Source organism: Leptinotarsa decemlineata, unplaced genomic scaffold (assembly GCF_025532065.1).
Source record: "Leptinotarsa decemlineata unplaced genomic scaffold, Ldec_3_MD MMD2_tig00026294_RagTag_RagTag, whole genome shotgun sequence".
NCBI lineage: Eukaryota > Metazoa > Arthropoda > Insecta > Coleoptera > Chrysomelidae > Leptinotarsa > Leptinotarsa decemlineata.
In genome coordinates this window covers 11951880-11967133 of record NW_027412674.1, presented here as the reverse complement: position 1 = coordinate 11967133, position 15254 = coordinate 11951880, and the positions used below count along the sequence as shown (strand labels likewise).

The 15254-nt window shown below is 33.9% G+C and overlaps 1 protein-coding gene across 1 annotated transcript in view; it reads left to right on the top strand.

Annotated features, from left to right (window-relative positions):
• klhl10 (kelch-like protein 10) overlaps positions 1-15254 on the top strand; it is a 37443-nt gene that overhangs the window by 14984 nt on the left and 7205 nt on the right. The window contains exons 3-5 of the mRNA XM_074180430.1: positions 5043-5351; positions 8750-8919; positions 14838-15149. Of these exons, the coding sequence (XP_074036531.1) occupies positions 5043-5351; positions 8750-8919; positions 14838-15149 (791 nt within the window). The remainder of the gene's footprint in view (positions 1-5042; positions 5352-8749; positions 8920-14837; positions 15150-15254) is intronic.

The following is a 15254-nucleotide window of genomic DNA, read 5'->3' as shown; positions in this document are numbered from 1 at the left end:
GGATTGGACGACGAGGTTCGATCGAATGGCCAGCTCGGTCACCGGACCTTACACCATTAGATTTTTTTCTATGGGGGTACTTGAAATCTGAGGTTTACGCTACAGCACCTGACAGTATTGCCATTCTGAAACAACGAATTGTTGAAGAATGTAGGGCAATTTCCGCTGACACACTGGGACGAGTACGACAAGAGTTTAGCAATAGGATGCATTACTGCCAGGAAGTAGATGGAGCACATTTTGAACACTTATTATAAGAACTGGTACTTAAATCTTTATTAATTAAATGCGAAACTATAATTTTCGTATTTCTTCAATTTATCAATCAAAATCAGCCGAAACCCAAACAAAATTGGTATGATTGAATAGGTATTTTCAATACCTTTCAAACGAGCTGTCACTTGCCATAGGGTCCCATTTAAAATTTTTGGTCATAGTGGCCTTGTGACGTCATTTATGACTATTGCGTCACCTGTTATGACCAGTTAAGAAGCCTACATCCGTTTATTTCCACACTCCAAATTTCATTATTATAAGTATACCCGTTCAAAAGGTACGAGGGGGGGAGGGGACTTTTGATTTTGACTAGCACTGTATAATACTTTGACTGAACCACATGGCCTTAATTCAAAAATGTATTTTCTTGGCCTATTTTGTTTCATATAAGTCAAATATTACAAATGTGCCATGTACCCATTTTGATACTTCCTGTTGCCTGACAAGTAAGTAATCATAAAATATTTTCCAAATTTCATAACCTTTAAACATTTTTTGCAAACTTCAATTTTCACAAAACTTTCTTTCCAATTAGATCACTCACTTTCATGTGAGCACTGATGATGACGAAAGTCGAAAGCGCTTTTTTGCAATAATTTTATAATTACACACTTTTATACAAAAACCTCTTCGATTCATTCAATAAGTGTATTCAGCTTCCCAAATCTATACTTTTTTTTATCGATGATAATTTGACAGTGATAAATATTTGGATACGTTGGAGAATCGAATAATACCGTGTATCAATAGGGCAATTGAGGAGGATATAAATTTATTCGAAAATGAAATAGTTTTTCAGCAGAATGATGCACCTCCTCATTATTCAGCTACAGTGCCACAATTTTTGGATGATCATTTTCCTGGTAGCTGGATTGGCAGAAGAGGTCCTACAGAATGGCCACCAAGATCTCCGGATCTCAGTTCTGTAGATTTCTTTCCATGGGGTCATTTGAAGTATGAAATGTATGAGATAGAATCAACAACATTAGAAGATTTGAGAGAGAATATCATGAGAGGTATAACTCCCGAGACTCTCAACCATGTGAGGGCGGCAATGGAAGCTCGTTTGTACCATTGTATGGAACTCGTTTGTACCATTTTTTGGAAGTTGGTGGAAACATTTTTTCTTCTCGTTGTCCAGTCATCAGATTTTGATTTAAGAATTGATAAAAAATCTCTTTTCCTGATTTCTTGCTTTCATATTTGTCTCTAGAACGAATATGTCAAAATATATCTCCCTGTATACTATTGTTGAGGTGAATATTTATTTTTCCTGAACATGATTGTTCCAAAAGTTATTCATGGTGGCTCGTTTTCAACGTAAATAATTTGTAGCTTCCGAACCATAGACTTCAGACCATATGTTTTATACTTTGTTGAAATCTGTTCATCATGGAGTATCTGATAATGCAAAACAATATAGGGTGATCCATTAAAATTGGTGACATGCTATGGGGGTGCGATTGGGAAAGTTAGAGTAAATGTGAATATGTCAAAATGAGTCCCCCTGTATATTATTGTTGGGGTGTTTTTTATTTTTCCTGAAAATCATTGTTCCAAACGTAATTCAGGGTGGCTCATTTTAAATTGAATGCACTGTATATGTGTATGTATATGTATGTGTATTTGCATAACTTTATTGTTTTTATAGATTTTAGTTGTTATTGTTGTAATTCTGTAATAATGTTGATTAATATCAATGTTTTGGGTGACTTAAAATAGAAAACTCCCGGATAAGCTGGTCAAGGACAGAGCTTTCCTTTCCTTTGTAAAAAAAGCTACAGACCAGATTGGGAGAATGTTGGAGAAATAATAATAATAAGACGTGAAACCAATATTAAGGCCAAAAAAATTATCAGGCCCACTAAGAATCTCAACATCTAGGGTATACCGGATTCTTTGTAGCTGCGGATTGGTCCACATTGGAACCACGAAAATCAATACAGGTACTCTTCTCTCTGAACCAAGGGAAAGTGTCGGACAAACCGACAAATCAGCTGTGGTGGAACATGCTCTTTTACCTCATTTGAAGATACAGTAATACTCGATAAATCTCAAAATTACTGTACAAGAATATCTACAGAGGCAATAGAAATCAGAAAACACCGGGGTGATTTTAATAGAAAAGAAGAGGCAATGAACATTAATAAAATCTGGCTACCTCTCCTCAAACGTACACACACAAGGTCAGGTCACAGTAGAATAATACAACCAGTAGGCTCTTTTACCACGTGATCCGCCCGAGTTGCCGGGACCTTCAACCGCTCTCAGGATGAGATTCTCATCCAACGCGTTCAGTGCTGTAGTATCGAAGGATTCGACGGTATCACCGCCATCGGATTAGTTTTATAATAAACGATCGGAAATTGATATTGTCTTCAGTTTATTCGCTGTTGTTATTATTGTTTTTAGTTTTTGTAGTTGGTTATTATTGTTTGTTTTGTTATCAAGTGATTAGAAAATGGGAGATGTGAAAAAGACTTTATTATATGAGCGCACGCCTATGGTAAAAGAACGAAATTGACTCCGCACTTCGTTTCGAGGTCACTTCGTGAATTTATGAATGAAAGTAGTGGTAGTGGACTTACTGGTTGATTTTTACTGTGGTCAGGTAATCCAATTAAGAAGAACCAAGCCACGCTCACTAATAATAATATAAAACCAGAGTCAACTACCAGCATACCGCGTTCGTCTTTGATAATGTATTCCACAGTAGTAGACGAAACGTCAGCCATGAAAACGTACTGACCAAGGCCAAAAAATCCGGAAAATAGTTTTCCTACAGTTGTCTTCGATCATGAAAGTTTACACTTTTACGTCAATGTTGTTGATTGAATTTTGAAGTGTTGCAAAATATTAGTCAGACTCAACGATTATGGACATACAGGATTGCCTACTTTTGCGGTACTGCACTTTTAAATTAAAATAAACAAATTTCATGTAAATCCCCTATTAGAATATTATTTTTATATAGGATTTAATACTTAAATAAATGGATTAATACTAAGTGAAAATTTTTCTTTTGTGGATGATAGGACGAGCTATTTTGCCCTTTTTAAAAGTAAGGGGTTTCATCAGTTTTTTATTATTTTCGTGAAAACTGTAACTCCCCCAAAAATTTTGTAATGAACTTTGTTTTAGATAATAGTATTATCTAAAAAAAATTTATTACTTTTTGTTCCATCTTTGATAATAAACGCTTGATAATCAAAAATATATAAATAATTAATTGGTTATAGGTGTAACAACTTTTTTTATTTATTTGACAGAAAATACATGATTAATTTTTTATCAAGAAAATAAGAAATTTAGATAGAAAAATTCAACTTAAACTTTGTTCCATGAATGATAAAATTGATAAATCTACAATTTAATATATTATAATACTATATTAGAGCAAAAAGGAACTACTTTATCCACTAAATATATTTTATATAATTTTTTTTGCATGAATGTAGAAAAATAAATTTAAAGGGCTAATGTATTACTTTATTTAATTTTCGATTTTTTTCTGTTATCAGAATTGTTTAAATTTTTTCTTTTAAGTGATCTATTTTCGTCGGCCTTTAAGTTATTATAGTTCATTCCGATAATTGTTCTCAGTTCGAAAAATTCAAAAATAATATTTAAAGGAAAATCTTCCCTTTTTGCATTTTTTTAAAGAGTTTTTACAACTCCTGGTTTTTTTCTAAATCTATTCAAATGATGTTTTTCGAAAAGCTTTTAATTATAATTATATTATAATTATGATCTTCTGCTTTTATTTAATAAGTATAATCGCCCAAACCAGGTAGATCATTTTTATGCTTTTTAGCAAATTATCCGGCAATATATTCTAAAGAGTCCTCTGTTATTTCTGGAATATTCGTATTTGAAGTTGAAGGAATGTTAGTAGAAATATCAGAACTACGAGATGAAAATGAGTTACTGCAATTTGATTCTATTGTCTGCTCTAAAATCGTGTCTGCGTTAATTTCAATTTCATTTGGACCACGGCTCCTAATTTGAGAAAATCCATTTTTGACAGTGATTTATCCCCTCTTTTGCAGCGACGAGTCCATACTTTATGCAAAGTTGTGGAAGCCATATCCTTAGCAATAGGAAAAGAGTGAAATATTACATCAGTAACAACACTTTTCTTTAAAGTCAACTGATTGCTTTTGCAAGTTGACACTGCTTAAATACGACCAGGCATTTTAACTAAAAATAACAAGGTTATTTAATGGTTAAACAATTATTGGTATTATTTACAAAAATGGGAATATTTCCAATTTTTACCTTAATTAAATGTTCAAAAAACAAAAAAAAGTTCCACAATGGCAAAAAACAAACCTCAAAACGGCAGAAAATAACAGAGTCTTATATGGCGTCTACTCATTACACCAGTGTAAAAAATATCCAAAAGCACAAAAAAATACGACTTTCACAATAACAAACTCAATGTTTCAGAAACCTAGTTGGTGTAGTTAAATAAAAATTCAATCAAAATAAACAAAAACAATGTAATACTGTCCGAAAATAATCCTCAAAAAATGTTAAAATAACACACAGTCTTATATGGCAGCTACTAAAAGTGTCATCAGTGTTACGTCACATCTGTTCGGCGCTTGTTTAACGTGGCGATATATGTAAGTAAGCAATCCTGTATGTCCATAATCGTTGAGTCAGACTAAGATGAATATAATTGACCATTCTCATTATGGTATCACCTCCTTACAATTGTAGTAATGGAACAGTAAGCAATTTCTAACAATTAAGTGTCCTAGAGACGGAGAAGTGGTGACTCCCGAGATAGCCCGTCCCAGAGTCCCTCATGAAATTTTGTTCGCGATCGGAGGTTGGAGTGGTGGATCACCCACCAACTTCATGGAAACCTATGATACCAGGGCTGACCGATGGGTGAAGGTAGAAGAGGTGGATCCAACAGGTCCCAGAGCTTATCATGGCACAGCCGTTGTTGGTTTCCATATATACGTGATAGGAGGATTTGATGGAATGGACTATTTCAATTCTTGCAGATGTTTTGATGCAGTCAACAAAGTGTGGAAAGAAGTAGCGCCGATGCACGCCAGAAGGTTCGTAAGTGTCTATTGAATATGTGAATTACACCTTCGGAAATGTGAACTTCATATAATTCCATGTATTTCCTACAACTGAATAGAAATAGATTTGATAGTGGAATATTAGATCAATTTTAAAGTTGTTGTTTCTGAAACCGATGTTTAGAAAACCTAAAAACCTTTTTGGGAAAGAAAGGTTTTGGATTTACACTACTCCATCTTCATACAAAAAAATGTTGGAGTCTTCCGTAGAAAGAAGATAATAATTTTAAAATAAACTTCACAAAGAATCGTAGATCATGCAGAGAAGTTAATTCCAAAGAATTAATCTCTCCTAAAAATATACCCCTTTCATTTCGAATAAAATTACTTATTCATGATAACAATTAAAAATTTTCACAATATAGAATTTATTCCAGAAACACGTTTAACTACAACCTTCAGTGGTTGATGCCACTATCTAAAAATGAAAAAATATATTCAGTTACGAATAGATATAAAAATTCGATTCCAAGAAGTCAGAACTTTTCTTTCAATAAACTGATAGATGTAGCCGTCACTATGTTGACAGTGACATACTGTGATTTTACTCTGAGTCAGAAAGAAGTTTATGATGATAATAATATAAAATAATAATAATAATAAATATGCTTTATTGTCCAAAGACAAAACATAGTCAACTACATGAAATCAGAGTATAAGCTAGTCGATTGATAAAAATATCTACCATAAAAATGAAAAATAAAAATTTTGAATGTCACATTTTCTGAAAAACATCGAATATATAAACATATACATATACAGGGTGTAACATGAGTACGTTAAAATATTCAAGTGACGTATTTCTGAGACAATTTTAAGGAAAAAAGTCTTCATGAACTTGTTTCGAAAAATGCTTCGTTTCGGAGATACGGGGTGTTGAAATTGAATTTTTTGTTCGCTTCTTGAAAATAACTCTTGCAAAAAATAAGTTATTTGCACAAAATTGCAAAATTGCAAAAAAATATTTTGACGTACTTATGTTACACCCTGTATACTAACATACACATATACACATACAAACACAAAAATAAATTTCGAAATGCCAAAATAATGTATAAAAATACAAATATGTGTATAAAATATAATCAAAAGGTGTCGTCATAAAATTCTTGCGAACTATAATAGGGCCTCTGGATAAGAAAATCCTTTGTTGATTTCCAAAATTCAGTACAGTTTACTATGTATTTCAGGTAGATGGGAAGATGAATATAAATATTGAGACCATTTTACAATGTAGAATTTTTGATTGAAGTAGTGTTAGGTATGGGAAGACTTAAATTTAGGGTCTGGTATGTGATGTAATGAGAGACAATTGAGGGAAGTTCAGTTCTATGTTTATGCACTAAACACACTGTTTCTAAAATGAATAGAGCATACAGTGATAATATTTTGTTTGCTACAAACAAAGGTCTACAAGAATCTCGCCGCCTGACCTTTACTGCAGAATAGAAATCGACTCGAGTCAAGTTTGATTAGTTACCCCCTAGAAAGGGATCCCATATATTACATGTGATTGTACTGATGAATAATAGACAGTTTCAGCTGCAGTTGTTCCTAGTTCGTTAGAAGATGAAAGTTTTTTGTTAAGTGATAGTATGTGGTCCTCAAAATTCAACTTATTATCAATTAATAACCCAAGAAATTTGTTGCATGACGTGTTCTCAATCACATTCGAATTCAAAGCTAGAGGAATATTATCAAGAATGCAGTAAAAGGATAAAACTTTGGTTTTTGAGACATTGGAAGCTAATTAATTCGCCTTACACCAATCTGAGAGTTTGGAAATATCAGAGCATATAGATCATTAGTGTTGGTTTTGTGGTATAATATTGTAGTGTCATCGGTAAATTACCCTCCATATCGATGGTAGTCAAGTCGTTGATATATGGTAGGTTCGAGTACTGAGCCATGTGGTACTCCGTTAGATATGTGAGAAACATCAGATACTGTTGTATATTTAATCCTTTGACTTCTACCCGATAGATGAGATGCAAATCATTTATGAGTAATATTCTCACAGAAAGTGAGCACATAAACAACTAATGAAAATATTGAGAAAGTAAAGAAAATTGTCATGGAAAATTTCAAAAAGATTTTAAAAAATTTCGATTATTTCTGATTGATTGTGAAAGACTGGCTTTCGAAAATGGCGTTCCTTATTGAGTATTTATAGTAGTTTTATTTTCCTGTGTTTAGTAATGGTACAATGAATAAAAATGACTATTTCTATTATCAAATATTATGTAATTGTATGTATGGAACTAGATTCAGCCTTTCACAACATTCGTAGATAGCAGCTAATTCCAGTATGCGGCAGACATTTGTACAAGTCACTTTTTGGTTTTGGTTACTTCTTCCTGGCTTGGGTTTGTTCATTCATAAAATGGCGACTCTGACGTGAAAAAATACAGTCTATGACGAAGGTTCTCATTGGCGATGGAAATCTGAAAATCAGCCGAATATCTACTTCAATTGAATGCTGTTTTGGATTTGTCATGAACTTTTTTTCAAGAAAAAAACACAAGCACCACAGGAAAATCCTTGAGACACTCTAAGAGCGGTGTCTGTGCGAAATATTTGAATCGCTGTGAAGCGAAAAAACGTTCTCAGGAAGTTGATTCGACATAAAGGCAGTTCTCCAAATGAAAGAGTTCTCAAACAGTGAAGTTCAAAGTGTACTTAGTTGAACCTCGAAACAATGAGCGGCCACAGTCCGTCGCGTATTTCTGTTATGTACCCCTCTTGATGGAATCAAATATGCCAAGTCACTTGAACACCTCCCGTGAAAGTATCTATAGAAGAGTGTCAAACCTCCAACTTTTCTTCGATGTTCCAGACTATCAAGGTTGCAAGTGATGTTCCTGTCTCCCAATCAGGCGGATGACTCTTTTCTGGATGGAACCAAGCATCTTCAGGGTATGCTACATACATGAGAACAATACTCCAAAGAAGGTCTGATCTGAGCTTTATAAAGCCTCATTTGTTGTTGGGGTGTGTACAGTTTTCTGGTTCGGAATAGTGTTCCAAGCCTTTGAGAAGCAGCCTTTGTTATTCCATCGACGCGATTGTGCCAAGACATATTGGTGTCCATTTTACAAACAAACTCATCGGGTCACTTGATTGCGTGATTCTGCTGCAGGACAGAGACAACGCATTTACGATAATTTTTGCTATAATTCAATGTCCATTGTGGTTTCAACAAGGAAAGTAAATATTTTTTAGTAGGCAATTTCCAGTTCATACTGTGTAGAAATGATGGCGGGGGTGAATGTTTCGATTTGTCATTTTAAATATTTATTTTCTCCTGCTTAGTGGTTCATTCAAAATTTTCATTAACCTTCATGGAAAAATATTAACTCACAATTTTTTAGGTGTTACGTCAGTACCGCAGTTTTAGAAAACCTGATTTTCGCAATGGGAGGATATGATGGACACCATAGGCAAAACACAGCTGAAAAATATAATCACTTGAATAATCAATGGTCGTTGATAGCTCCAATGAACATGCAAAGATCAGATGCGAGTGCATGCAATTTGAACGGTTAGTATTTCATTTTGGTTGTAGATTCTCATATATATATTCGGTTTCACAGCGGTCAAAACTATGTGCAAAACTCGATCTCACTGTAAATGATATACCACTTTCCAAGACTGCCACCCATGTCAAGTTTTCAGGCATGTACATTGCTGAACATCTAGATTGGAAAGTACATTGTTCGAGTTTGATATCGACGCAAGGGGAGAGTCATATGTGTAATGATGTTGCACAATTAAGATTTCAATCTACAATTAAATGTAGATTGAAATCTAAATAAAATCTACATTCATAATAATAATAATAATATTTATTTCTCTTGTTGAACAGTATTAAATCATTACAATGAACATTTACATACAGTAATAAGGAAAACGTCCATGTATGACTATAAACAAATATATATAGAAATATGAAAGAACAAAACATGACAGATACTAAACTGTACATATAAAGGTAATTAACAATTTTTTCTATCGAGAGTAACTATTAAAACTCGTCAACGGTGTAGCAGTTTCTTTCAATGGGATATTTTTTCAATTGTCTTTTGATACTGTTTGTTCTGCATAAGATGACCGACAAGTTTTGATTGTTATGAAGAAACTAGCTTCTCTGTTTTCTGGAAGGGTCAAGTTATGTTTGTTTTGTATGGCGTGTGTTGCGAGGTTTGATTTATATGTTATTAGGATTATGTATGCTTTTTTGTGCTCGTCGTACCTTTGTATCAGTTTTTTCTTGATTTGGCCTATATAGAATTTCAATAGATTGATGGATGTAGCCGTTACTTTGTGATAGGAGATCATAATGAGAAGAGAAATGAAAATTTCTAAGTTTTTTACCTCTTTTATTTGTAACTAACGTTACTGCAGTTTCGTCCTATACAGACATTCACAAAATTATACAATAAACTAACAATGATTCATTACATTCGCCAATATATACCATCCCTGTAGGTACTAACAGAAATAGAGGTACTCGACTTGATTGACTACCTGAATTTACCGTTCACAATGCGGATGTGCCAATTTAAAAACCGTAGAGTAAATTAAATCGATTTGATCATTTAACAGGTTGCACCCGCAATGTTTATGCTTGTGAATTTCCAAGGATTCTAAATAATTGAGTTTGCAACCCTTCCTTGCATAGTGCAGAATTTCCGTATCGTTTAGATTCGTAAACTTGTGGTTGCATGCTAAGAAATGGTTTGAAAACGTCGAATCATTTTTTCCCAGTCTGAAGGACCTTTCATGTTCAGCAAACCGTTTTTGGAAATTTCGGCCGCATTGTTCCACATAAACACTATTACACTCCGGACACTTAAGCTTATAAACTCCAGATTTTTCCAACTCTTCGACCTCATCTTTGGCATTGAAAAGGAAATGAGATAACCTGGCATGCGGTCCAAAATATGTTAGCGTTACCCATTTCTTGATTTCTGGTTGTTTGACCTGAGGATATATTAATTTGTAAGTGAATTTCCGGCTCTATTTCTATTAGTACCTACAGGGATGGTATATATTGGTGAATGTAATGAATTGTTAGTTTATTGTATAATTTTGTGAATGTCCGTATAGGACGAAACTGCAGTAACGTTAGTTACAAATAAAAGAGGTAAAAAACATAGAAATTTTCATTTCTCTTTTCATTATATAGAATTTATTGCACTCCAAACAATGTATGCTGTGCACTCCGTTTAGATTAGGTTAGGTTAGGTTCTTCATAGTTGTTTATTTCTTGTGTTATTTTCGTGTTCATCTTGTGAGTGATGTTGATGTTCAAGGGTAATATTCGGTAAAATTAGATACTTCTTCTTTAACTAGCTCTGTCACCTTCTTATCAAATTTTGGAAATTTATATAATTACGCCTGATGCTTTGTTTCAATTTTCATCATATCAACTCGATGGGATTGAAAACACAAAAATAGGGGGGAAGTCTCAATGTGGTATGTCCATACTTTTCAGCAATACTCTCAAGGGCATTCACTTTTTCAAATATTTTTGTCTGTTAAACTTCAAGTAATTGGTTTTTGGTATAGTTATCTTCAAAATTAAAAAAACTTTGTATTTCATCTTTCCTCGAATTTTCATTCGGTACTTTGATGAGCTGTCGCGAATGATAGGAAGCGTTGTCAAGAACTATTACACTATTCGTATCCAAATTTGGGACCAATGTGTTTCCAAACCATTCCTCAAAAATATTAGCTACCATGTTCTTATGATAGTCAACATTACAGTCCCCAAGTTTTTTCCACATAATTTCAAAGAATTCGGAACCCATCCTTTACTTTCTCCGCAATACACAATGATTAGTCGCGATCCTTTGTTTGCAGATATATTAGGCGTACACATTCTCGAACCATTCCACCCTTTCGTAACTGTGTCGTGAGTGTCATACCAAGTTTCGTCCAAATAGAAAAGTTGCCGTTGTACTTGTCTATATTTAGTTATTTGTTCTAAGTATTTGTCACGCAATTCCACTATTCTTCTGCTTCCCATTACTGCTTGACGTTTGTTTATTATTTTAAATCTAAATCCTAGTTTCTTTATCCAATTCTGAAGAGTTTTGTCACAGCAGCTCACGTTATGGCCGGAATTATTCAATTTCTTCTTTACGTTTTTTTAATGATTTTATTGGATGAACATCTAAAGGTTTTGGTTATCTTGCATCACATCGCGTCTTGCGTTCATAAGGTTTGTTTTTGAATATTTTACGTACAGTTTTAAGAAGGAAAGTTTTTGGCTTTCTACTACTCTGTCTTTATACAAAAAAGGATGAGGGAATCTTCCAAAGAAAGTGTGTATTTTCCATAATGTTATCCAATTTGGTACTGAAGAGCCTTGGGGCAAGTGTCTTAAGGCGAAACATCGATGTATACCAGTGAGGATGACAGTGTTCCATGTAAGTGCAATTTGTTACCATTCATTTAAAGTAGAACTCAGGAGGACTTTCTTTCAGTTTGTGTTTGAAAGTTACTTCGTTGCATGATCTACACATCCATGTATAGAGTTACTTATTTTCAAATTGATTACTTCCTTCCTTTCTTTGGAAGATTCCCTCAACCTTTTTTTGTATCAAGATGGAGTAGTAGAAAGCCAAAAACTTTCTTTCCTCCAATTCAAAAATTTTAAGTATTTATAATTTCACCAATATCGAATTTCAATACTCAAATCGCGATCAGTTCCTGAACTGAACATTGACGACACAACGGCGGTACTCTTCAGCCAACCATAAAACTCGGTTAGTAAAAATTATCCAATACGAACCGCCAATTCTTCAGTCCACGTGGACTAATTCGTAGCGGCATTATTTCTTTGTATTGGTTTTTTTTGGCCTTTGAGTTCGCCGATAGCTTCAAGAATTAGTATATCAGTTACTTCGATATGTAACCAATAGATCTGGAACATGTATTGATAACTAAACTATACCTCAAATATTATAAACTCATACCTCTCAGACCATCGAGCCCAACTTATAACCATTGAACAGCCTGTATGTACCAAAAATTCCAATTTCATTTATAAAAGACTATTTTCAAAAAGTACTATTGACAATTTGACTTGAGGGTGAATTGCTTTATATTGCACAATTTCATCAAGTAGCCTATGCTTGTTGATGCCATAGTAACAAATGTTGTTGATCTACTTGTCAGTTCGATTCAGTGATTCTTTGCAAAACAGTAACTGTGTTCTTTGTGCGAAAACTCCTGTATGCCTTTCGCGTTTAGTCCAAGTGCATTGATATGTTATTAATTTTTGGGGAATGTCAGAAAAACTGCCGTCAAGCACAACGTCTATACCAAGAACGTTTTCCAGACAGACCCATTCCGTCACGAATGACTTTTTCGAGAGTTGTAGAAAAATTGCAAACTGGGTCATTTCCTTCTACTATAAAGCATCGTCATCATACGAGATCTGTTAGAACTGAAGATTTAGATATCAATGTGTTGGCTTATATTATTATTCATCCACATGTTTCTATCCGTACTCTTGCAGAAGAAGTCGGTGTGAGTAAATCTCATGTACAGAGAATTCTGAAAGAAAATACCACCCATTCAAAATTCAGTTGGTACAAGGTTTGAAACCCACGGACTTTGAACGACGACTTGAATTCATTGCTTGTATTCATGTAATATTACATGAAAGTCCTAACATATTCAGTCAAATTTTGTGGAGCGATGAATCGCGATTCCACAATAATGGAGTTGTGAAGCGACATAACAGTCACTATTGGTCTCAAGAAAATCCCCACTGGGTCCGCGAAAGTAATTTTCAAACTACTTGGGGTATTAATGTATGGTGTGGATTGTTCAATGGCCGCATCATAGGACCTTACTTTTTCAATGAAAATCTCAATGGATTGCGATATTTACATTTTCTAGAAAATGATTTGATCCAGTTGATGGAAGATATTCCCATAGCAGAACGACAAGGAATTTGGTGGCAACAAGATGGTGCTCCTCCTCACAATTCACAGGTTGTTACTGAATATCTGGATAGAACGTACCCAAATAGATGGATTGGTAATAAGGGTCCAATTCGGTGGCCGGCTCGTTCCCCAGATTTATCACCGCTTGATTTTTTCCTATGGGGTTATTTAAAAGATACTGTTTTCACAACTCCCCCTTTGAATGTGGATGATCTGAAAATGAAAATTCGACTAGCGTGCAGTGATATTATGCCTGATATTATAAGAGCGACTTGTACGAGAGAAGTGATTCGACGTTTCGAAGCCTGTATAATATCTAATGGGCATCATTTTGAACAATTTTTATGACTTATTTCTAGGTACCTACCATTCTTATGAAATGATTTATCAAGTTATATTATTTATATTGTTATTAATTATAGATTTGTTTTCGAATACACCTCTTTCAATTTCGCAATTGTTTCATATTCAAAATGATTCCTGACTGAATTCCACAACTCAAAATTGAAACCATTACTTCGAACACCCAAAATTTTGACTAATTTTCATGTGATCTGATGCAGAGAATAATTGTATGAGATATTTTTAAAAATAATAGTCATTCTCAAGACTTTACATTTTAAGCAATAACTCAACAACGCCGTGACCGAATTTCAAAAACCAAACATGAAATGATATCAGAATTCAACGTAGCATCTGAATATGTAATGATATACAGGGCGTTCTATTTAAAAAAATAGAATTTTGGTCTGTAGCACCTACACCAAACACCCTGTATATTTAAAAATTATATCAAAATATAGCTCTCATGAACTCCTAAAACTTTTGTATGAAACATTTTTGTGTATCTCCTTCAACCAACCAGATATTGCCTGTCACATAAAATGTGGGACACCCGGTATATTCATGTTTGTGTACTTTTTGTAAACGAGAACAAATCGAATTTTGAAGATGACAAATATAGACATGAGTATTCTACCCGACAGAAATCCAATTATATTGTTCCTAAACATAGATTTAAAAACACAGAGCATGGGCCGCATTACGCATCAATGAAATTCTACAACCATTTACCCTTGAGTATCAAAGAAGATCGGACAAGACAAATTTTCAAAAAACGTGTTTTCGATCTGTTGTGTCACATTGAGCCATATTCATTACAAGAATTCATGGACAAATAACCATTTTCAGTCTGTATCAAATTTAAGCTTCCTAATAACTTCAATATTACATATTACATTCTACTTTATTTGTGATATTTACTTATTTGTTCTTGTCATTTTTATATACTTATTGTATTTACCTATACCACGTGCTTTTATTTATATTAATATTAAGTGACATTTGTAATGTTAATGTAATCATTTTTATGACTTGAGTTTTATCAATTGTTTAAGTTGAAAGCTTTAATAAATCTATCTATCTATCTATTTGTCTATCTATACCTCTTATTGTAAGTTATAAGTTATTATCACCTATTACCACCTATTTTCTCCAGGTAAGATCTACATTACCGGTGGTTTCAATGGACAGGAATGTATGCACTCAGCAGAGGTCTACGATCCAGAGTTCAACCAGTGGTCCCTAATTAGTCCAATGCGGTCTAGAAGATCGGGAGTTTCGTGTATTGCCTATCATGGCCAGGTATATGTCATTGGTGGTTTCAATGGTATATCTAGAATGTGCAGTGGAGAGAAGTTCAACCCTCAAACGAACACATGGGTACCTATTCCGGATATGTACAACCCAAGAAGTAACTTTGCTATTGAAGTCATTGATGATATGATTTTTGCGATTGGAGGATTCAATGGTTTGTGGATTCAATTATGTTTTCTATGGTGATAATACTTTTGTAGTACGCTCGAAAGTGATTTTTTCCCTATCTGAAATTTGCAATGTTTTTTCTACCTTATTG